Source organism: Carex rostrata, chromosome 9 (genome assembly GCF_964058835.1).
Source record: "Carex rostrata chromosome 9, lpCarRost1.2, whole genome shotgun sequence".
Classification (NCBI taxonomy): domain Eukaryota; kingdom Viridiplantae; phylum Streptophyta; class Magnoliopsida; order Poales; family Cyperaceae; genus Carex; species Carex rostrata.
Window position 1 is genome coordinate 9,652,861 of NC_135926.1, and position 24,529 is coordinate 9,677,389.

The window sequence follows — 24,529 nt, forward strand, 5'->3', positions numbered from 1 at the left end:
TTTTTGTATTATATTTAGTTCTTACCGCAAGTAGGCCTATATCATTTTACCTTCTCAAATAAAAATAATTCGAAATGAAATAGCATGTGCACACCCCAGTTTTACGAGCTTGGACCAATAAAAGTACCCCAAAAAAAAAAATACACGAAATCCTACATTGGTTCAGTTCAGTGGGAAAACCATAATTAAGTGCATTCACCCGTTGAATGTCATTGAAGAAGCTATTCAATGCTTCAGGGTAAATGCATTGCCAGAAAAGCTACCAAATGCCTGTCTATTTGAAATTTTCAATGCTGCATTTGAGCAGGGTCATTGACTCATTGGTGGCTAGGAAATAACTTGCACTAATTGTTAGTTTGATCTTTGAATCATGGATGAACGATGCCTTTTTCCCTTTTAGATTGGCATTATGGCATAAGATGCTAGTTGCTACAACCAAGTAACCTACTCAGCAAACCTTTGGGAACACAGTGACAAATAAATAGTTCGGGTTCGGTTCAGCGGGATCAAAAATTTGTGATTCGGAAATAATTCGGTACCACAAGGAAGAAGAAAAAAAAACCAAAAAAACCCTCAAAAAATGAATCATGTTTTATTCGCACATAAAACATATTATACGTTTTTTATTTGCGTTTTATTCGGTATTCGGCTCGGAAAAGTCAAAAAAAGAAAAAAGAAAAACGTAAATTTTTCGTGAATTTATCGCGAGTTGTGTCACTATATTAGAGAGTAGGGGGAGCAATTCTCTCAAGCGGTCATCTTAGATTTCTATCCTTGGTAATTATCCTGGACACTAAATACATTTCAATGCTGGTAGTAGTAATTAAGGGAGTCAGTTAAAAATTAGATTTACTTCTTTTGATCAACAATATATTAAATCAGACTGTTTTAGTTTTGTTGCACATAAGCTAATCAATAGAATAGAGGGCTTTTGTAATCAGCCTAAAGGTTACCTATTTATGGACCTGACTGTTGGCCCCATTAAAACGGCCTATTTATTTTTAGATCTATCATTACATCAGGCCTTGACAGTTTTTTTTTTCTTTTGTGTGCACTCCAACAAATTCTTAAAGTCACTAAAATATTAATAAAAAGATAGGGCTTTTACTTGCTTCCGTGATTTTAATCCCATTTTTATTATTTTCTTTACAAGAAAATTTCTTGCTACAATAAAAAAGTATAACCCCTAGACATCGTCATTCTTAAATTTTAACTAGTTATATTAATAATATCTAGCTAAATATTAAGACCGAATATATTTGTCAATAATACAACGTACAAAAGTTTTACAAATTTACGACTAAAAAAATGATCGTTGCATATTGAACAAACCTCACATGAATACTTGGTCATTGTTGCTCATAGGTAATTATGATAAAAAGATAAGTCAAATCTACTACTTGTTAGATCTCTTGGAATTAATTTTATTATGATATTAACAAGTATATATTTTTTTACTAATATATAATTATGTTTGACTAACAAATATATATTACTTTTTACTTTGTTAGCCAAACATAATTATAAGTTAGTAAAAACAAATATTTGTTAATACCATAATTGTGTAATTGTGTATTAGTTGTGTACGATCAGATGTTGTAAACACATTTTTTAATATAACCTGGCAGCCCCTACCAAGTTTTATAAAAAAAGAAACAAATATATATTACTTAAAAAATTATGTTTTATAATAAAATATATAAATAATAAATACATGTCTATTTTCTATATATCTATATTGTGTTAACTACAAAATTTTCTTATTTAATATAATTTTAATGTAAAATTTAAGCTGCTAAACTATTGCTCATGTTTCAGAGGTTTCTCTCTAAAATATTTTAACCTGACATTCACTAAATATCCCCAAATTGAGTATTTATAGCCGCCAACAAGATATTGACAATTGTTTAGAAGTCATTGAAACCGTCCTTATCTCTCTATGTGCCTTTAAGTAATTATAACCGACATACTCCAAAAGTGAATAAAAAATTATATTGCTAGAGATGCATCATTTAACTAAGTTGTGGCTATACATATGGACAGCACTAAAACTCCATGATGACTTGCATGTTTCCATGATTTTATCGGCTTGATTTGGTGGTTAGAGATCCTGTGGTGATAATTATATATATTTTTTTGAAAAATATATTGAGTTTATTTTTCCAGTATTTACTTTAATATTCATTCTTAAATGTCTTCAATGCTTAAGTTTCATTTTAAAATATATGTTTTACATGTAAATACTTAAATTAATTGTCTTAATTTAACAGTACGCTAATTGTTTTAACGTATAATAATAACGAAAAGACCAGATGACTGTGTGTTTTTAACATTAAATTATTTACTTCTAATATTAATATTGTTCTTGTACACAATTAGATACTACATTTCTTGGTTTCATTTAAAATTAATATATTTACAATTCTCAAGCCTTGTTTGATGATGGCACAAAAGTGCAATGATAATTAGGGGTGATTAATGAGCGAGCATGAGCGAGTTAGGGTATGCTCATGCTCGCTCATTAAGTAAATGAGCGAGTTGTTAATGAGCGAGTTGTAAATGAGCGAGCTTTTAATGAGCGAGTTATGAGCGGCTCACGAGTTACGACTTATGACTCATAACAAAATTATATACTATGCCCACGCATAACAAAATTTGTTAAAAGTCATCATAACAAAATCCAACAAATTGTCATAATTCATTTAAATGAGCGAGTTGTTATGACTATTACTTGTTTTGGGCTTTAGGCAGAGGTTTTGTTTCTGCCGATTTACAAAAAAAAATGAATATGAAACTATAAATATTAGTATATTATACATGATTAAATGTTACATTGTGCTCACTATATTACACAGGATTAAATATGAAACTATGCTCACTATCTATCAATCTTAATAAGGCAAGGTTGATATTACACATAATTACATATGATTAGATGTGGCAGAGATTAGATGTGGCAAATTCTTAATGAGCGAGTTATGAGCGAGTTGGGTCATGCTCATGCTCGCTCATTAAGTAAATGAGCGAGTTGTTAATGAGCGAGTTTAAATGAGCGGATAAATGAACGAGTTTAGGCGATCTTTTAATGAGCGAGTTATGAGCGGCTCACGAGTTATGAGCGATTTACTCACCCCTAATGATAATCATCCATGTGCCTTTTGGACAATCAATAATTAAAGGTGCTTTGAGAATTATAACTACAAATTATATGTATGGAAATAGAAAATGTTAAATAACTAACAAAATGTTTACCAAAATAATAGTTTAGTTAAAAGTAATCACTCAATATTAAATATATATATATAGTCACACAGAGGTTGGCTACTCTACTTACATAAGCATATGAGAGTATATGCTTATAAGTCATTTTTTGTTTTCAAAATTCAAAAAGTCGATCTGAACCATTAGATGTGATCTCTATATTGAAATGTGCTTGGAGACCAAATTTTACATTTTTCTGAATTTTTTTACTATTTATTAAGTCACTTTGAAAATCGCTGATCCAACAGTGGCTTAACAAAACAGTAAAATCAGAAGCCACCGTTGGATCAACGATTTTTAAAGTGGCTTAATAAATAGTAAAAAAAATTCAGAAAAATGTAAAATTTGGTCTCCAAGCACATTTCAATATAGAGATCACATTTAACGGTTCAGATCGACTTTTTGGATTTTGAAAATAAAAAAATAACTTATAAACATATACCATCATATGCTTATGTAAGTAGAGTAGCCTGGCCAACTTCTAGTCACACAATCATATTTTTCTTGATTATATATTACAAATAACTAGCTTTGTGTTAAACTAATTACTTAAGTTTTTAAATATACAATATGTTTTTATTTTATATAGAAAGATGGAGAGCTAGTTAGTAAGCCAATTTCTATTTAATGTCCATAAAGGATTTTATCTGAGTTTAAATTCACAACCTCTTATACAGCTGGTGTTGTCTTTTAAATTCACAACCTCTTATACAGCTGGTGTTGTCTTTTAAATTCACAACCTCTTATACAGCTGGTGTTGATTCTTATATGCAACATACTTGTTAAAAAAATTTGAACTAATTAAATACGTTCATAAATAGACATAAGGTACACATTTAAGGTGGATTTCTGACTCATTTTTTTCTATGAAATTCACGGGAGATTTGGAATGGAGATTTTTAGTAGCGAAACATAACAAAATGGCCACATACTTGTTCAATGTCAAACATAACATTTTTTTTTTATTGCACAAGTTCCAATAGACGGAAGATTAATATACTAGAAGTGTATTTTATCTTTTTCTTCTTTTCTTCTTCTACTTCTTTGTAATTTTCTTTTTCTGTGGAAGCATTCTATCGATCAAAATTGAGGCGAAAAAATTAAACAGCCAACATCTAGAGGCGTAATTTGCCATTAATTTATGGGCCTTCATGGTTGATTGAAGCATCTAGTTTGCTTACCTTGAAAGGTATCTTAGTTGGTAGTTGAATTGTGCTTGCTTTCTATTAGTCCTTTTAAGCATGTTTTGATTTTGAAGCCCCTTTCTTTATTCTGGTGCTCTGTTTATGGTCTACCACTCTCTTGCAACATTTTTGAATGATCATTAAAATATATAGTAGTAGCGTTTGTGCATATACTTTTTGATCAGCAAAACTTTAATAATCTACCTCTTTTTGGATATTGAGCCTGAGCTCACAGAAATCTGAGATTAAAAGTGAATGCTCTAGCATGGCGGTGCAACCTCAAGGCGAATCATATTGCATGGAAATTAATTTCCAACCTCAACATTCGAAATGGCTTCAGGGATGTATTTCAGGTAACCTTCTTCCTTGTTTTATTTATTTATTACTAAAAAATATAATATTTCAGTTAATTATTGTAAGGATTCTGCAGAAATGATAAGGCAACTTCAATTCTAGTTAAAATACCAATATATGTGTAATCTTTTTGAACCTTTATCTTATTTGAAACAAAGCCTCATAAAAAAATATTATGAACTTTATATTTTTAGAGAAAAATTGAAAAAAAAATTTATAGTCTTTGTACTTCTGAGATACTGATTATGCTAGTTTTGTGAAAATTCTGGACACAGATGTGAATCTGAAGCTAAAGGCCATATCCAGACTTGTTGAGGAGGATGCAGATTCTTTTGCAAGCCGTGCCGAAATGTATTTTAAAAACCGTCCCCAGCTTATGGAACTGGTAAAGGAGTTGTACCGAGCATACCACACCCTGGCTGAGCGGTACAACCATGCAGCTAGGGCCTTGCATCAGACTCACCGCAGAGTTTCTGAGGCATTTCCAAGCAAAATAGCTACAGCACAGATCCCTGATATGACGGTACCTGACACATCTGACGAATTGCAAAAAGATGCAACCATAATGTTCATTTCAGGTGAATCCTCCTATCAATTTGCATGATTTAGCATCTATCATCTGTGTTGCCTTCAATTTTTCCAGCAAATATATGAATTAAACAAATAATCTGCTGAAATTTGACATGGGCTCTCAAATAAGCTGGAGTAAAATGAACCACACCATGCAATTGGTAGCTGGAGAATGTTGTGATCTTACTAGTATTTTTTTTTTTTTGAAGAAATTGTTATGCTCCATTCCTCAAATTTCCTCATATAAGAACCAAATTTGTTTCTTCTGTTAATCAGATGATATCTTCTGAAAGATAAAGACAAAAAGTACTAAAGGCTTATACTGAACATTTACGGTGATTTTCTAATAGCAGATATGGATGCAAAGCTGAAAGCAACTATCAAACTCCTTGAAGAGGTAGCCGACTCTTTTGCAAAGCGTGCTGAAATGTACTATAAGCATCGACCTAAGCTTATGAAGCTGGTAGAAGAGTTCTACCGAGCTTTCTGTACAGTGGCTCAGCAGTATGACATGGTGGTTGATGTCTTACGTCATGCGCTTCATACAATTTCAGATGCATTTCTGAGAGAAACCCAATCCCCTTTAAGTGAGCTGGATGCACCTGATTCGCCGACCACTTCCGGGTCATATTTTGAACATGAATTGCAAAGTGATGGGAACCACAATTCCCCAAATAAGCACACTGTTAAGCGGAGTGCAACCTTTCCTGAAGAAAAATGGTTGAGAACGCTAGTTGAGTCCTCACATATGGCTAAGGAAATTGACAGCCGGAAGGACCAACTTTCATCAGAGACCAAGCGAGCAAATAAAGCTGAAAGTGAGGTTGCAACACTCAGTGCTTCGATCAGGCGTTTAAGTGTAGCAAGAGATACTGCTGAGGCTGAATGTCGGGCCTATAGTGAGAAACTCGAAAATGTAGAATCTGAGCTTCTTATGGCACAGAATGATATGAAGGAGTTAGCTGATGGGTGGGCAAGGGAAGTGGGGAACCTACAGAGCACAGAGAAGATAAAGCAATCTCAAAAGCAAGAACTCCAAGATTTGAAGGAGAGGTTGAGGGAACTAGAAGCGCGCCAGTTCGAACCAGAGAGAAACAGAAGCAAACAGAAAGAAGAAGAAGATGCGCAAAAGATATCAGAGCTAATGGATGAGGTCGAGCAAACCAAACTAGAGACAGAGACCACAGTTTGGGAATTCAAGAAAGAGATTGAGCGATTGAATGAACAAAACCTTTCTTCAGAGATACTGATAAGTGAACTCGAGAACAAAATAAACATGTTGAGAGATACAAATGAGAGGCTTGAAAGTGAGATTGAAATTCTAAGGGAGAGGTTGTGGATCTATTTTGGAAAACAGGAAAAAATGTTATTTACCACAGCATTGCGCGCAGGTGCTGACATGTGCACCCCCTCTGAGTCTTTTAACTGGCTCAATGTGTTATGTAGCAGACTACTAGACCGTGTGCTACGTCCCCTCAAATCTCATATTGGAGCCTTCTTATTCTCACTGGTTAAAGCGGTTCTGTACATTTACACTAAATTTTTTACAACTCAGAATTCTTCTGAGAAAATTATTAAAGAAGATGATGGATGCAAAAGTCGGCTACTGCTGAAAGTTGAGAAGCCGAAAAATAATGAGATGCAGGAGCAAGAATTGTACGAAATGAGAGGCGAGCTATATGAAGATCAAATGATGTCCGAAGAAGAAGATTGCGAGAACTCCAAACCAATCCTTGAAAGCTACAAGGAAGAAACTTGATCCTGTGACAAATTATTATTTTATAAATTTCCAGTCTAATTATCTGGTTCCTTTAAATTTGTAAATATTTTTTTCTATTTTTTTGTTCTCGTTTCCTTTTGTTTTTACTTGCTAGATAGATAAATGCAAGTGCACATATTTATCAAGAAAAGTAGTTTCAGAACATCTGGGACTAGATGATCTTATAGAGCTGAATTCAGCCTCAAATGGTTTTGAGCCTAGTCATGCTTCATTGTTTTGTTGCCATGTTGTTTAACCTTGACTGAAGAATGTTAGCAGTTGCTCTTGTAAATACCTCCTTGAAATCAAGAAAGATGACAGGTAGCATAGCTAATAATATCTCCTTGTGTTGCTATGCGTCAGATATTTCCTTAGAACATATTAAAATTGATTTGAAGTGATCCAAGTATGACGGCATATTTTGGAAGAATTAATAGAACGAGCCTAAATTGCTTTTGGTAAGCATAAAGCAAGGTTAATTACATAGTATTAGACAATTTAGGTCAGATCTGTACTAGTCTTCACCAAACTTTGATAAACCGATAGAGCCAGCTCGGGCCATAGTATTATAATTTTTGTTATAACACAATTACATCTAACAAATTTTTTTAGCATATGAGTTTTAGAATTCTTGTTATTAGAAAATTCTAAAAACAAAGCCATGATGGAAGCAGAAGAAATAGAGGCATTTCAACAGTCGTCATTAACTTTAATAAAAAAATACAAATGGTATTTTATCAGTCAAAATAAAATAAATCATGCCATTGTCCAATATTTCCTATTTTATCAATATTCCACTTCTTATCGACTTTTCCAAGCCTTCCATCTTATAAGGAAAGAGTTCACAGAAATGGAACTACGGACCAGTGGAAAAAACAATAACAAAATTAAAAAAAGATGGGAAATAAATGAAATAATAAATTTGACAGCTAGAAAAGTCAGAATCTTCGCATAACCTAAAGAATATTAATCTGTTTCAGTAATGAAATGGGCTTTCAGCCTCTTTTAAAAAATAATAATAATAACCTAAAGAACAATACAAAGAGATAATTATCAAAGCCTCTGAAATCAGATAAAATCAGAAAACCTTAATGCAATTCCAGCATATCCTGTCTAAATCAAGTCAATTCAGTTCAAAATTCATCATAATAGTCTGCAGCCTCGCCAATTGCTTCTGCAATCAGTGATAGAAGGAAAATTTGACTCAAATGCAGTATAAAAGATCATATAATACAAACAAAAGAAAATAAGAAAATGAAAACTAGTCAGGTGGCCACTAAGACAAAACAAGACATCATATACTGGTACAGCCGTACAGGTCCTCACTGAAATAGTACTACTTTGATTCATTTTACATGTGTGTGGCAAATTAATATCTTACTTGCCAGGCATCAATTACAATCTTAACAGTGCCAACCAAACTTGCTATGCATCATATTGTGGGTTCGTGGCAAAATAAAAGTTTTGTACTTAGGGATAAGATCAGCAAACTATGTAGCTTGCTGCATTTTTCACATGATCGGGCTCAGGTAAATCTGGGCCAACCATTTCAGATCTGGTAAAACCTGATGGAATAGCCATCCAATTCTAACCTTGCTATCTATCCTGTTTTAATAGAAACTATAGACTCAATCAAGACCGTCCTCGATCAAACAGATGGCCTGGATCAGCTAGGAGGCCAACGCATTCTACATAAAAGAGGGAGCCAAACCCAAGAAGAATACAGTTGTATTCTGTTGTAGAATATGACCCCTCCACAAGCCTATGAGCTAATTAATTAAATTGTTAAATTGTTGTAGTATTGCTGCCACACAGAAACTATGTCATGTGAATAAAATATCATACACATTGTAACACAAAACACTACCATTTGTCGAAACTCTTGAAACTAAACTATTTGGGACTCAATACAAAAAGACTCCGAGAAATAAATAATAGAAATGAGGAGCTAAGTATTTTTGGGATATTGTTTGTGCTGCTTTTCATTTCTGGACTAGGAGCAAAGTGTCTTTTTGGACTGTTGTTTACATCTGACTGTCCGGATCAGTTATCAACTAAAGGCAGCTACTCCAAACGTTAAATTAATTCCAGGCTGCCACTAAAAGGTTCAGAAGAGTGCAGCATTCCAAGGCATGAAAATCAGTAGGTTCCATGAATGGAGCAAAACAAAACCAGTAAATTCAATCAGTTTAGGTCTCTATCAGAAAAGGCTCCTTTACAAACATTAATCAGCATCGTACATATTTCCTGTACCAGTGTACAGAAAAGAAGTGGACAGTTTATGATTTTGCTAGGAACAAAACTGAACTTAAATTACTTACTCCATAGCGAATCATTCTCCATTTGCCTGCTGATGAGAAAAAGAGGCGCATCAAAGTTGGTTCAAGATCAATGAATCCATCGTCAGCAATACAGATAATAAATGAAAAAAAGGCCAAAATTTAAATAATTTACATTACATTTTGCTTTAATCTCGAAATCAAGCTGGGTAGGCGGGGGAAGCACGCAAAGGACAGAGAGGTAGGGGCGCAATCGCTTCACGGCTTCACCAATGGAGGAATTGGAGGTAGAGATGCCAAGATAGAGACGTGACGAAGGAGAAAGAGGAGACTGGTCGAGAGAAGCGAGAGGAGAGAAAAACAATGGAGAGGGGTGCGCCGGCCCGGACGAGACTACCCGTTGCCGTTCATTTCAGAGTAGACGATCCAGATCGAGTCGTTTATTATTGCTTCCCAACTACCTGCGATGTCCGAATCTGATTATATCAGTACAAGGTCAGATTGATCCGAACCGTCTGATCGGAACAAATGGGTCATCCCCTGGATAACTGGAGAGGAGCGGACCCAAGATGTGCGGTTCCGGACGAATTCGCATTCTCTGAGATATCTCATATTTTGCGTGACTTTTTGGAAAATTTCAACCATTGCAATACGTTTTGCGCGAATCTCAAAGCTCAAATAATACCGGCCCCTACGTCACCCCCGAATAGGCACCGGACACGTCGCAAAATATGAGATATCTCAGAGGATACACACTCGTTCCGAAGTCCGGGCGGATTGACGAACATAAGCTGAAATAAGAAGTGGAATGCTACTATGTTAGTTTGAGATCAGACGGCTCATGCCTCGTGTTGTTAACTCTTATGATAATTAAATCTCAACGAAAGAGGAGATAGTACAGTTAACTAGCAGAGAAGTCTTAAAATTGTTAGTTATTTAAAGATTGAGAGTTTGATTTCTTCTCATAACTTCATAGCTTTTGTGAAAATTAAAAAAAAAAAAAAAATTTAATGACCTTTTCTTATTTGAATAACTCCAGTGATGAAATTGAATATTACTTTCGACTTACACTAATCGGAACCAAGACAAATAAGAATTTAATAGAATAAAAAAATAAATAGAATAAATATGATTTTAAATTGAAAATTTAAGGTTAGTAGACATTTTTTTTAGAATAAATTCATTTTAAGAGACTTCATAATTATACTCATTTTTTTTAAATTTACGGATACTGCTATTAAATTCTCATTTCTAGAGTTTCACTTTGGAGGGAGAAAAGTGGAGCAAAATAAATTCGTCTCCTTCGTATAGGATGTCAACGGGTATGATATGGAGATAGAAGTATTTTTATATCTGTACATGTTATGATAACGAAAGAAAATTTTTACTTACTTTTTTTTAATACGATACAGATCAAGTAAATGGATGAAAATTAAAGTACCATTGATATTTTAATTTTGTTTTCGATAAAATATTTTTCAAAACAAAAATAACAATAATAAATACAGCTAATTTATATATATAAATTTAATAAAATACAAAACTTTATTGTATAATGTATTATCTTCATACAAATATATATATATATATAGAGATAGGCTAATATCAAATCGATTGTTCCTGGGGCATGGAGCAATCAAGTTTTAAACCGTTCGATCTGCTATGAAATTCGTGCTTGATCAGATTGATCTGATTTCAAATTGTCGCTGAAAAATTGAAATGGACGGTCCAGTAGCTAATACCCGCGCGACTCTGCCCCGACCTTTCCTCTCCCTCACGCGCAGAACCCTCCGTAACCCTAGATAACACTCAGCGACCCCTCTCTCTCACGCGGCTCAGCTTTCAACCCCTCCGCCTGCCTCAGACACTCTCTCTCCGACCTCCCTCTCAGAACGGAGAAGTCAGAAATCACACCAAAATATGTTTAAAAAACTTGGCGAATGGGCCCCAGCATATTTTCGGGAGTCTTTTTGTGCAGGCATGAGTACTACACAGAGAAGCGAAAGTATGAATGCGGCGACAAAGATTTGGTTGGGATCTAATACTTCCTTGTATGATTTTGCAACAAGATTTCAGAAAATGGTAGAAGGTGTTTACGAGAGAGAGAGTGATGAGGATTTTAGAACAATGAATGAGATCCAACCACTATTGTCGGGTGATGCTGTAGAGGTTGAAGCGCGACAAATTTACACTCGGAGTATTTTCAAACTTTTGAAGGGAAAAATAAAGAAAACTATTGCGCTTCGGGTTCGTGAGATTGAAAGAGAAACACTCTATGAGGTACGTGATCGGCGTAAAGCGCAACACAAGTTTCGGTACGCTTGGGAGCGTACCTTTTAAACCTCGGTTACACCTTCCGATTAGGGTTGCAAGTGCACAACCCTATCGAGGAGTATAATCGGGTATCGATCCACAGGGACGGTTTCTTTATCTAGAATTTTACTTAGCTTAGCTAAAGACTAGAAGTGAGAAAAAGGGGTTTTGGTGTTTAATTTTCCTAAGAAATCAACTCAAGCAATCACACAATGATATAGAATAGTAAATGTGCAAGAAAAGGTATAAACTGTGTTTTGATTTGGGATAAAAGGTGTTTCAAGGGTTTCAGACTTCATCTCTGATTTGCCTCTAGTGGTACGGCCCTTACCAAGTTGGTACGGCCAGGCCGCACCAACCTGGTATGACCAAGCCGTATGGGGCTTGGTACGGGTAGGCCGCACCACTCTTGTAAGGGCCGTACTGGTTTACCAGAACAGAGCTTACAAGTTCGAGTTGATGCATTTCTTGCTGGTACCTCGTATTAAACTCTTGATAAAGGTTCAATTGACCATACCTAAGGTTCCTAAACCTCAACTCTCGTTTGTTGGTTCAAGATCTAAGTTTTGGATTCAATTCTTCACCTTCTAGGGTTTCTAAACCTCAACTCTCGTGTTTTGGTCCAGATCCTCTAGTTGATTGATTGGAGATCTAAGGTAACCTCTAATCTGTCGATTAGAGGAGAATTCAACATTTCGGCTTCAATTCGATCAAGTCTACCTAAAGGGATTGGTTTGGTTGAGAGAAGGCAATGGTCACATGACCTTGTTAGGGTTGATCTACCACTATAGGCACACCACATGCAATCACAGCAACACAAAGCAATCAAGACAAGCAAATTCACAATCAAATCAATCACAAGAGTTCATACAAGATCCAAATCAAGAAAAGCAACACAAATCAAGAAAATCCATCTACAAACCCTAGAAACGAAAGTCTACTACTCACAAGTCATGGATCTGTCCAGATATACAAGAAAAGAGATAGAGAAAGTCATGAAAGAACTAGATTGAAGATCGGGAATGGAGAAGGTGTAGATCCGTCGATTCTCGCCTCTTCCTCTTCCTTGATCTTCTCTTCTTGCTCCTTTGCTCTCTTTCTCTCTTTCACTGAGCTCTCAATCTGGAATGAAGTGGAATCCCCGAAAATGGAGAGATCCCCCGCTATATATAGCCTCTGCCAAGATTTGAATTCTGTCAAGCGGCACCTATGTACGGCCCGTACCAATTTGGTACGGCCAGGCCGTACAAGGTGGGAAGAAGGCTGAAACGGCTAAGTTTGGTACAGGCCGTACCAAGTTTGGTAAGGGCCGTACCAAGGTGTCCAAAAACGCCGTTTCTTCGTGTATTTTGCTCCAATCCTGCAGAAAACAAACAAACTCTCAGCAGTACCAAATTCTAAGGATATATCAATGAAATGCACATGATTTTGACAATTTAGAACGTGAATTTGGTACGAAATCAAGTCAAATATAGGCTAAATATGCGAGGTATCAAATTCCCCCAAGCTAAACTCTTGCTTGTCCTCAAGCAAAGATCTGTTCTTTGTTACCGGGTTGGTCTCTAAATGCAAGTTAAGTTCCTAAATGTGAAAATTTACATGAGTTGCTTAAATCAAGAACCTCGAGAATCTTTATGGTATGATTTGGACTTTCCTTGATCAATTTTGATTCACCCCACAAATTGACTAATCAAACTTCAAGTTCTAGAATGTTTTAATACTTGCAAAGCTGAATACTCGAATTGATCAATCTATCATTCTTTTACTAAAACCAAGCTCTCATTTGTGGAGATTTTCCCTTTTTCTCCCCCAAGCTTGGAACAAGCTTAGGTTAGCAAGTCCCGGACTTCGTGTGTTGATATATGCAAAAGTTATTTTTTCTTTTCTAAATTTGGGAGACGAGCTCAAAGGCGCCCAATAGGACTTATTGCCAGTACTCTTATTTTCTCCATCCTTTCTTTCTTTCTTTTTTTCTTTTCTAAATTTGGGAGACGAGCTCAAAGGCGCCCAATAGGACTTATTGCCAGTACTCTTATTTTCTCCATCTTTTTATTTTATTTTTTTTTCTTTTGCACATACCATGAATACACACATCCATTGGTATTCATTCATACCAATGAATATCCAAATCTATCTTTATTTAAAATCTCCATTTCCCTATTTAAAAGGCACAGTTCAGTTTCAAAAATTGATTTTTGATACAATTCAAGTTTTCATCCTTTCAAGTTCTCAAAACATCCCTTCCTAATCAGTTCTTTGATCAATTATGAGGTTAGTTCTAATTTTTCAAAGTCATCCAAATCACAACCAAAATTGTTCGAACAAGTCCTTAACCCAAGCAATCACACAAATTTATCACCTAAAAATGCAAATTTTGGAAAAATAAACATGACCTAAATGCAGATACAGTTTTCTTCTATTCACCCCCCCAAGCTTGAATAAAGCATTGTCCTCGATGCTTGAATTCACACAAGAAAAAGTAAATAGAAGAAAAATATGGAAACTAACCAGACATGAAGTGAAGGGTGAGGCGGGGGCGCCTCACTGGTTGGTGGGAGGTGGATCGGGTGGTTTTTGGTGGAGCGCCTTGTCGAATGTGTCGGAGGGATACACCATTCTTTCCTCATAAGGGTCGGGTGGTTTTTTCTTTCTAACACACCAAGGAACATAATGCATCGACCAGGTTGGTTGTGCATGGCCCGTATGATGGTCTGCATGGTCCGTGTGTCTGTGATCATCCGCTGGTAAGGTCTTGTGCATGCATGTGGATGGGTTCGTGCCCATCAGCTTTTCGATCAAGTTCGCGATCACATTTCGCTGAGTTTGTAAATCCTCAAAGTTTCCAGCAGTGCAATACGGGGGCAAATCTGAGTGGAGCGTCGTGTTCTCAAACACTTGCAAAAGAAAAATCCACCCCGTATCTTTCAAGTCTTTGATCGAGCACCCGATCGCGCTTATGTGAGCTTTCAATTTCCCCAAGAGTGTGGCAGTCCGATCAGGATTGAGATCTGCATTTACAATCACAGGACAGGCTTTATCTGGGTCGAGGAACTCGTACCTGAAGTTTACTGGAAGAGGCTTGAGTTCAGGGGTCGGACTCTCTGTTTGGATTTTGACGCGGCCCGCGTCTGGTGCAATCGGCTCGCGTGCGGACCCCACGTGGGTTTCATCCGACCCGCTTCCTCTGGTCTCCAAGTCTTCAGGTTGTGGCATGCGACTCGCGTAAGATTCATGCGGCCCGCATCCAGGTTCTCCCAGGTCGACAGTAGTCACATCTGCTCCATACTCTGATTCCAACTCGCTTGTTTCAACCTTTTCAGAGCTTGATGCGAGTCGCATCTCTGGAATGCGGGTCGCGTCAGATGGGGTCTGACCTGTTAGGTTGGCTGGTTCCTTGTATTGGGCCCCACTTCTCAGAGAGATTGCCTTTACCTCTCCTCTTGGGTCTGGTTCTGGTTGAGCAGGTAGCTTTCCAGGTTGAGGTTGGCTCGAGGTGACTATGTGACTCAACTGCTCCAGCAACTTGTTCTGAGCAGCTAGTTGAGTAGACATAGATTGCATTTGATCCCACATGATTTGATTCATTTTCCTTTGCTCGTGTGTGAAGTTACTCACGGCGGGATCAATGTACGGCTCGGGTGGATCGGATTGGAATGAGCAGTTGTTTGAGTTATCGAATGGTGCATTGTTGTAGAAATTGCTACCGTAGTTGCTGAGATAGTTGACATGTTCGGTTTCCTCATCCCAATCCGCCAGTGGGCAATACTCATAAGAGTGCCTCATGTCCTCACACATGACACATGACTGTGGTTGATGGTTACCGACTGCCTTCATGCTCATTTTGATTAGAGCCTCTTGCATGGCCTCCTCCAGCTCGGCAGCTCTAGCATATAGAGCTGTGATCTGATCAACCTTGTATCGACTGCCGCCTCCTCCTGGAGAATTGTCGTGGCCGGACCACTGTTGGTATGTTGCCATAGCGTCTAGAGCTTCTCTGTCTCTTCCACGCGAGTCGCGTCGGTCGTGATGCGGGGCGCGTCGAGAGGTGGTTGTGCAGGAAGAGCTGTGTTCCTGTGGTAAGAGAAAAATAAAAGAAAAAGATACAAATTAAAATCTAGATTAGCTAAGATAAGCAAAAATCCAGAAAATGGTAGCCGTCCCCGGCAACGGCGCCAAAAACTTGATCGGCGTAAAGCGCAACACAAGTTTCGGTACGCTTGGGAGCGTACCTTTTAAACCTCGGTTACACCTTCCGATTAGGGTTGCAAGTGCACAACCCTATCGAGGAGTATAATCGGGTATCGATCCACAGGGACGGTTTCTTTATCTAGAATTTTACTTAGCTTAGCTAAAGACTAGAAGTGAGAAAAAGGGGTTTTGGTGTTTAATTTTCCTAAGGAATCAATTCAAGCAATCACACAATGATATAGAATAGTAAATGTGCAAGAAAAGGTATAAACTGTGTTTTGATTTGGGATAAAAGGTGTTTCAAGGGTTTCAGACTTCATCTCTGATTTGCCTCTAGTGGTACGGCCAGGCCGCACCAACCTGGTATGACCAAGCCGTATGGGGCTTGGTACGGGTAGGCCGCACCACTCTTGTAAGGGCCGTACTGGTTTACCAGAACAGAGCTTACAAGTTCGAGTTGATGCATTTCTTGCTGGTACCTCGTATTAAACTCTTGATAAAGGTTCAATTGACTATACCTAAGGTTCCTAAACCTCAACTCTCGTTTGTTGGTTCAAGATCTAAGTTTTGGATTCAATTCTTCACCTTCTAGGGTTTCTAAACCTCAACTCTCGTGTTTTGGTCCAGATCCTCTAGTTGATTGATTGGAGATCTAAGGTAACCTCTAATCTGTCGATTAGAGGAGAATTCAACATTTCGGCTTCAATTCGATCAAGTCTACCTAAAGGGATTGGTTTGGTTGAGAGAAGGCAATGGTCACATGACCTTGTTAGGGTTGATCTACCACTATAGGCACACCACATGCAATCACAGCAACACAAAGCAATCAAGACATGCAAATTCACAATCAAATCAATCACAAGAGTTCATACAAGATCCAAATCAAGAAAAGCAATACAAATCAAGAAAATCCATCTACAAACCCTAGAAACGAAAGTCTACTACTCACAAGTCATGGATCTGTCCAGATATACAAGAAAAGAGATAGAGAAAGTCATGAAAGAACTAGATTGAAGATCGGGAATGGAGAAGGTGTAGATCCGTCGATTCTCGCCTCTTCCTCTTCCTTGATCTTCTCTTCTTGCTCCTTTGCTCTCTTTCTCTCTTTCACTGAGCTCTCAATCTGGAATGAAGTGGAATCCCCGAAAATGGAGAGATCCCCCGCTATATATAGCCTCTGCCAAGATTTGAATTCTGTCAGGCGGCACCTATGTACGGCCCGTACCAATTTGGTACGGCCAGGCCGTACAAGGTGGGAAGAAGGCTGAAACGGCTAAGTTTGGTACAGGCCGTACCAAGTTTGGTAAGGGCCGTACCAAGTTTGGTAAGGGCCGTACCAAGGTGTCCAAAAACGCCGTTTCTTCGTGTATTTTGCTCCAATCCTGCAGAAAACAAACAAACTCTCAGCAGTACCAAATTCTAAGGATATATCAATGAAATGCACATGATTTTGACAATTTAGAACGTGAATTTGGTACGAAATCAAGTCAAATATAGGCTAAATATGCGAGGTATCAGTACGCCCGGCGATATTGAAATCAAACTACACTTGGTTTAAGCCAAATCGCATGGTACGCATTGATCTAGCCAATGCAAAGGCTGATTGCTCGTGCAAAGGCTGATTGCTCGTGCAAAGGCTTTTTGTATCAAGGAGTTTTATGTTCTCATGCACTTTTGGTGATGCGACATGTGGGGATGGAGCCTTTTTTGCCTAAGCATTACATTCTCAAAAGATGGACTCGTGATGCTAATGCAAGCACAAAGAAAGATTTAAAGGATCGTTGTTTTGATGACAATAATCTAGAATCTGTCAAGCGTACCGCCCTCATTAAGCGAATGGATACAATCATGAGCACTCCTATTGTGCTTACTACAGCATTAGATTGGGCTTGTGGTAAATTGGATAAGATGCTAGTGTCGTTAGCAGATTTAACTGAAGCCTCTGGCGAAGATGAACCTACTAAACCAAATCTGACAAGCATAAAGAGAGAAGATGATGATCTGAAATTCAGTGACCCACCGGTTTCGCAGTGTAAGGGCAGCAGAATCCCTCAGCAATTCAAGGCTCCAGCTGACATACGAGATGCCAAGAAGATGCGCACTTGTAGTTACTGTCACAAGAAAGAGGGTCATAACATGAGGAATTGTCCAAAGGTAATTATTTTTTAATTGTTCAACGTTGTTTGTGATCGATTTACTATTTATTTGTTTGTGAATGTTTAAATGATAATTAGTACCATATGTTATAATTGTAGAAAAAAGAGGATGACAAGGCAAGACAACGAGGAGAGACAATTTCCATACAAAATGACAAGCGTAAAAGAAAAGAACCAATTTCCATAGAAGATGCGAGTGAAAGTGAATCTGAATTTATGACTGAAGATGATGAAGATGGCGAAGATGATGCATATGAATCTGATACGGTTTATGGGGATGAAGAAGACCTCTTTTGAGAGCATAGCATGATTTTTTTTTTTTTTTTAAAAAGGTTTCTTTTGAAATATGCGCAATACATGTGATGTTTTTGTGCAGTTTGTGTAAATCCAAAGCTATAAGGAAAAGTATATTGAAAGCAGTTTATATAAACAGTTTACTTTTGTCTTAGATATGCTAAGATTAGAAACCGGCTGACCTTTATTTTAGAAAATATGAGTAGTTTAATATGTTGACATGCTATTGTTTTATTCCTTGTGTTTTAGTTTTTACTCCAGTATATGTTTGCTTTATGCCACTTGTGTTTTTAATTTTATATTTTATATTTCAAATAGGTGCTGACATGCTTATTTGTTTGTTTTATGTCACTTGTGCTTTATGCTATTGTATTGGAATTTAAATGATCATTGCTTTATGCTACTGTATTTATGTTTAATTAAAATTAATACTAGTACATGAAAGGTACCAAGTGGTACTGACAGGGTGTTGAGGACATAGCATTCAAATTTACATTTGGTTTATCTACTCGCAACCTGGGCTTGCTGGTCAAAAAGCTCACATAGGATTGTTTTCTTTTCATTTCACAAAAAAGCTCACATAGGATTGTTTTATAAGCCATTTATTCATTGTTGTATAAATGGCAATAAAAAATATATCAAGGACCTTCCTACATAATTCTATGAGCCAAAGAGTGACAAGGCAAAAATTTAGCAGCAAAACACAATTAATTGAATATTTCTCATTCTAACTTTACAGAATGGAGAAACAGTGACAGATTTATAAACTAAGTAGATCACATAATTAAGAAACCTTATAAAACATCAAACAAATGAAATTATTTAATCACCAAGTTAAAGTTACACATAGCATCTCAAGTTGCACATAGCCTAGCTAAAGTTACACATAGATTAAAATCATAACCAATTACACACAACCTAACATCATAAGCAATTACGATGTCCATCTGAAAATAGCTAAAGTTGCAGCACCATATGTGAATCTGAAATAGAAAAAGAAAAATGTTTATATGTTAGTATCCAGAGCAAGTTAATTATAGTTCTTTTTATAAACTAATTTAATATTAAAAGAAGGTCAACTTATAAGGTCACCTCAACAGAATGATTTTTTGTTTCGACTTTCGATGTTGAATTCACAGCGATGCCACCTTTTCTTTTCACACATGCTGCAGTTGATCATCTCATGGCGCCAATACAGAGCAATGACTGGACTTTGTGAATCTGTGTTGAAATTAACCTATGAAGCATTTGAAATTATTCACAAACTGGTTTGAAGCTAATAAAAACTGACACCAATCATTTTAACAAGACTAATTACCATTGAACAATGCCGAATGTCTCGACAATCATCACAATTGCAACTATTATCTTACATTTTGCACGATTTTAGAATAAAAATGTCATTTATTTTTTTCACTTCTATTGTACATGATTTAGATTAAAAATACACAAAAGAAGATCACATTTATTTTTCCTGTGCACAATTTGGCACATCTGGAAGAACATGAACGCTATCATTTTAAGAAATCAGAGGTTGGAAGCTAGATCTATAGCTTATAGATTTGTGTAAGATATGGAGCTATGGCTAAAAAATTGCTAAGAGGGTATACTGGTATGAGAGTGACTAGCAACAGAATTGATTGTTAATTGTATTTTCTTTGGCTTTACCTTTTTATTGTAAGGATGTACTGAACCTTTGTTTGCTAATAAATATCAATGGCAGCTTCTGCCATGCTCTAAAAAAATATATATATATATATATATATATATATATATATATATATAGAGTACGGCTAACGCGCTTCCTCTAGCATATGGGCCGAAATGCTTCCGGTGGAAATTTGAAATTTCAAAATCCAAAAAGTCGATCTGAACCGTTCATCTTCTTCTCCATATTAATATCTGCTTGGAGACCAAATTTTACATTTTTCTGAAATTTTTTACTATTTATTAAGCCATTTTGAAAATCGCTGATCCAACGGTGGCTTACCAAACAGTAAAAATCAGAAGCTACCGTTGGATCAGCGATTTTCAAAATGGCTTAATAAATAGTAAAAAATTTCAGAAAAATGTAAAATTTGGTCTCCAAGCATATATTAATATGGAGAAGAAGATGAACGGTTCAGATCGACATTTTGGATTTTGAAATTTCAAATTTCCACCGGAAGCATTTCGGCCCATATGCTAGAGGAAGCGCGTTAGCCGTACTCTATATATATATATATATATATATATATATATATTAAAATTAAAAGTACCAAATACCTTCACAGGAAAAACAAAAGACGGTGGGAAGGAGCAAGAGTAATACGAAAGCAGTTTGATCAAGCAAGCGCCTCACAATCGTGGCTTGTCATTGTTGAGCAGAGAGCTTCGCCGCGAGTTCGACTTCGCCTGGTGCGATTTAGGGTTTCGGCGGGGGTGAGAGAGGGCGAAGTCGCGTGAGAGAGAGGCTTCGCTTGGTGAGAGAGAGGCTTCGCCTGGGCTGAGAGAAGGAAGAAGCGGGAGAGAGAGAGAGAGAGAGAGAGAGAGAGCGAGAGAGACAGAGTGAAAGGTCGGGGTTTGGGTCGGGTATTAGCTACTGGACCGTCCATTTCAATTTTTCAGCGACAATTTGAAATCAGATCAATCTGATCAAGCACGAATTTCATAGCAGATCGGACGGTTTAAAACTTGATTGCTCCATGCCCCAGGAACAATCGATTTGATATTAGCCTATCTCTCCGATTTGCAAAGTCCAAACGACCGATCCGAACCGTTAGATGTTTAATCCATATTGAAATGTGCTTGGAGACCAAATTTTACATTTTTTGGAATTTTTTTGCTATTTATTAAGATGGTTTGAAAATCGCTGTTTTTATTAAAATTCTGCACCACTGGAAAACAGCGATTTCAAACCATCTTAATAAATAGCAAAAAAATTCCAAAAAATGTAAAATTTGGTCTCCAAGCACATTTCAATATGGATTAAACATCTAACGGTTCGGATCGGTCGTTTGGACTTTGCAAATCGGAGAACCACTTGGTTGCACGGGAGGGGTTGGTGCAAACGTTTTGATATTAGCCTATCTATATATATATATATATATATATATAATTTTTTTTTAAATTATCTTATAGAATAACGGATAAGATAACGAAAAAAATTATTACCCTTAATCATATCCGACAAGCTAACGAAAAAAAATCTACTGTTACTTACATGTGTTTTTTAATATCAGATAAACGGATAAAAATGTGTCATTGACATCCCTACCTTCGTCATCTTCACTTCTGATCAGACGTTCTCCTAGAATTCCAATTATTTTTCGGATTTTATGTATAATTTTTCCCTTTTCAATCAGAGTGTTAATCCTCATTTATGTATGATTTTGAGGGCACATTTATTGAATCTGAATAACTTCCCCGGACGACGAACACATTTATTGTTGTATCATTGATCATTATCCTATGCACCGGCTTACTTTTATTGGAGAACAAACGCCTGTCTTATATGGACAGTCCTCTCTGCGCCATTTGCCAATTTCCGTGTGTGTTAATTACATGTCGGCGGTAGTTGTACTGCAAAAATAAGCCCCTTCAAAATGCCCTAGCGTATGGGCAACTCCATATGATCTGATTCCTGATCTATCTCCAGTCTGCTTTGATTCCTTCGTGCTTGTAACATGCTTGTAAAGTTGTAATGTCGTCAAACATTTTCCCAATATAATTTATAACATTCTTTCGCAGGATCAAAAGACAACACGCATTTTTGTTTAAGAAAAGTGTAAACTGCGCTATCTGCCTTTCTCACTTATAATAGTCCTTTTTTTTTTTTGTGGAAGACGATATAGTCTACACACAAAAAAAAATGAATTATGCGAGCTGTTATAATTGTATATTATTTTAATGAATAAAAAAATTATTTTATGAGTTAACTTTTTTTTTTATTTTACAGAAAAAAAATCGGCATTTGTAAAGATATTTTATTAATTAATATTATCACTAACGGCTGTCATCTGACTTCGCCTTAATATCTTAAAGTGCATGCAAAGAATCTAATTCTGTGAATTGACCCCAAATTGTTCCTGCTTTCCATGCACTGGCTGTTTTTAATCAAGTTTTGAGTTTCATGTTCAATGAAGTGCACAACATGCATGAAGTAGTCCAGTTTGATGAATAATATCAATTGTAGGGATGTAATTATTAATCAATTGGTTTATTTATTAAGCGATTGGGTGGAATTTTTTTATCAATATTTATATTATTGATAAAAACAAATATATTTTGTTATCATTTAAAATATTTTATTCAAATGTTGAACGAATCTCATAGATTAAGAAGGTGATTTAAGATTTTTTTTTTTCGAGTGAGAATAGATTGGTTAAGGTTGTTGACATAAGAGAAACTTGGTCTTTCGACACGTGTCAACCTAGAAAAATTGACTAAATTAAAAAATAAACGTGAATCACATATATAGGGTTGCAAACAGATAGATATTATACACATACGGATATTCGCTTTTTATATAGTATATATCTACTATTCATATACGGATAATTAAAATTTAAAACCATAACCGTATTCGTATCTATACAATATTCAGATATCGGATATCTGTATTTAATTTTTAAAATACGGATTCAGATACGATCGGATAATATCCGACCCATTTGCACCCCTACACATATATACTATGATGTGTAATTGTGTATACAGCTGGTGGGTGTGCAGGCGGAGAGCTTGCCTTGCAAAATTTCATTTCTCAACAAATGCTAGTAACATAATTCAATGATTAATTGTAGTTTCTAAAAAAAATATATAATTGAGAGCTCCATATATAATTGTTTCCCTTCATAACAAACCTTCTGAAAGTTTTTAATACAAGGCATTATTTATCCTATATTTGATCAGAAGTTGTTAACATCATCAGCTATATATAGATGATATAAATTAAATTATCACCCTTTCAATAAGGTCAAAACTCAGATCATACCAGCTGGCTTTATGTTGGCCCAAATAATAATACTAGTAACATAGTTTATCTTAGAATTAGTTGTTTTTACTTTTTATTTATTTGACATTTTCTACTTTTCCTTATTTTATATGATAGTTTTATTTTTATTTTCTTTTTTTTGTTGAAAAAAAAATTGCGTTCTTAAAATGATCTTACCACTTCTTTTGGAGCATTGTCTATCTGTCTTTGCGTTCAACCATCTTCATTTTCCTAGAGAGTACCAAAGCAAAGGTAACCTTTGTGCTTGTATTACAAATTTTCTAGTTCCTAGCAGGTTTCGCTTTCATTCTTGCCCTTACTTTTGAGTACTTGGTATATATATATAGAGTAAAACTAGGATGTGATGTGCTCACCAAGAGAGTTTGGTGAGCACAATTCTAAAAGTTCATTGGATCGACTTCAAACGCCGAATCCAAACCGTTGAAATCCATGTGCTTCATGAGTGATGCATATGCATGCAAAATTTTAAAAGTTTCGAGTTCATTTGCTACACGGTCAAGCAGTCAAAGAAATGAAAATTTTATTAAGTTAATTTATAAGTTGTTTTATATATTCAATTTTTATTATTTCTTTGACCGCTTGACTGTGTAGAAAATAAACTCAAAACTTTTAAAATTTTGCATGCACATGCATCACTCATGAAGCATATGGATTTCAACGGTTTGGATTTAGCATTTGAAATCGATCTGATGAACTTTTGGAGTTGTGCTCACCAAACTCTCTTGGTGAGCACATCACACTCTAGCTTTACTCTATATATATATATATACGAGATTTGTGATTTGTCTATTTGGTTTCTGTTGGGATTACCGTTAGTCACTCTTTTGTGTTTTTTTTTTGTTTTGATGGCTTCATAGTTCATACACATGAAATGGTTATCACATGATATATATACACTTTTATAAAAGAGAACTAAACTTTTCACTTTAGGTGTTAAATCTAAAACTGTCCGGCCAAATCAGATCGTAAGATACGCGCTCTGTTTTGTCTCCTCTGCTCATGGGGTTCTTTGGCCGAACTGATTCCAAATGTTGGTGGCGTGATGGCGAATATATCCCGAAGAACTCGAAATGGCTACTTGAAAGTCTTCAAGGTATATCTTAAAACCCTCCTCCTAAATCAGTTTGATTTTGACATTAATTTATTGTGGATTATCATTTTTTACTGTATATATT

At 36.1% G+C, this 24,529-nt stretch overlaps 2 protein-coding genes and 1 long non-coding RNA gene across 4 annotated transcripts; 2 read left to right on the plus strand and 1 right to left on the minus strand.

Moving 5' to 3' along the window:
• Positions 1 to 4,449: 4,449 nt before the first annotated feature.
• On the plus strand, positions 4,450 to 7,438 carry LOC144559698 (uncharacterized). Of its 2 annotated transcripts, none has more exons than XM_078308802.1 (3): positions 4,450 to 4,798; positions 5,075 to 5,377; positions 5,720 to 7,438. In XM_078308802.1, the coding sequence occupies exons 1-3, from the start codon at positions 4,711 to 4,713 to the stop codon at positions 7,126 to 7,128; spliced, it is 1,800 nt and encodes a 599-aa protein (XP_078164928.1). In that variant the 5' UTR covers positions 4,450 to 4,710; the 3' UTR covers positions 7,129 to 7,438. The 2 variants fall into 2 exon arrangements, with proteins under 2 accessions (XP_078164928.1, XP_078164929.1); XM_078308803.1 differs by having other exon boundaries at positions 5,723 to 7,438.
• A 595-nt stretch (positions 7,439 to 8,033) lies between these two features.
• On the minus strand, positions 8,034 to 9,816 carry LOC144559701 (uncharacterized). The gene is made up of 2 exons (XR_013513209.1): positions 9,588 to 9,816; positions 8,034 to 9,475 (listed from the first exon to the last, which is right to left on the minus strand). It is a non-coding gene; the product is annotated as an uncharacterized LOC144559701 (long non-coding RNA).
• A 7,708-nt stretch (positions 9,817 to 17,524) lies between these two features.
• Positions 17,525 to 18,497, plus strand: LOC144559700 (uncharacterized). The gene is made up of 2 exons (XM_078308805.1): positions 17,525 to 18,062; positions 18,164 to 18,497. The coding sequence occupies exons 1-2, from the start codon at positions 17,589 to 17,591 to the stop codon at positions 18,359 to 18,361; spliced, it is 672 nt and encodes a 223-aa protein (XP_078164931.1). The 5' UTR covers positions 17,525 to 17,588; the 3' UTR covers positions 18,362 to 18,497.
• The last annotated feature ends 6,032 nt before the right edge of the window (positions 18,498 to 24,529 follow it).

Excerpts from the sequence above, each read along its gene's own strand:
- LOC144559700 (XM_078308805.1), top strand. The coding sequence starts at position 17,589 with ATGCGACATGTGGGGATGGAGCCTTTTTTGCCTAAGCATTACATTCTC. Across the intron at positions 18,063-18,163 it reads ACATGAGGAATTGTCCAAAG|AAAAAAGAGGATGACAAGGC; the intron begins GTAATTATTTTT and ends TTATAATTGTAG.
- LOC144559698 (XM_078308802.1), top strand. The coding sequence starts at position 4,711 with ATGGCGGTGCAACCTCAAGGCGAATCATATTGCATGGAAATTAATTTC. Across the intron at positions 4,799-5,074 it reads GCTTCAGGGATGTATTTCAG|ATGTGAATCTGAAGCTAAAG; the intron begins GTAACCTTCTTC and ends TTCTGGACACAG. Across the intron at positions 5,378-5,719 it reads AACCATAATGTTCATTTCAG|CAGATATGGATGCAAAGCTG; the intron begins GTGAATCCTCCT and ends ATTTTCTAATAG.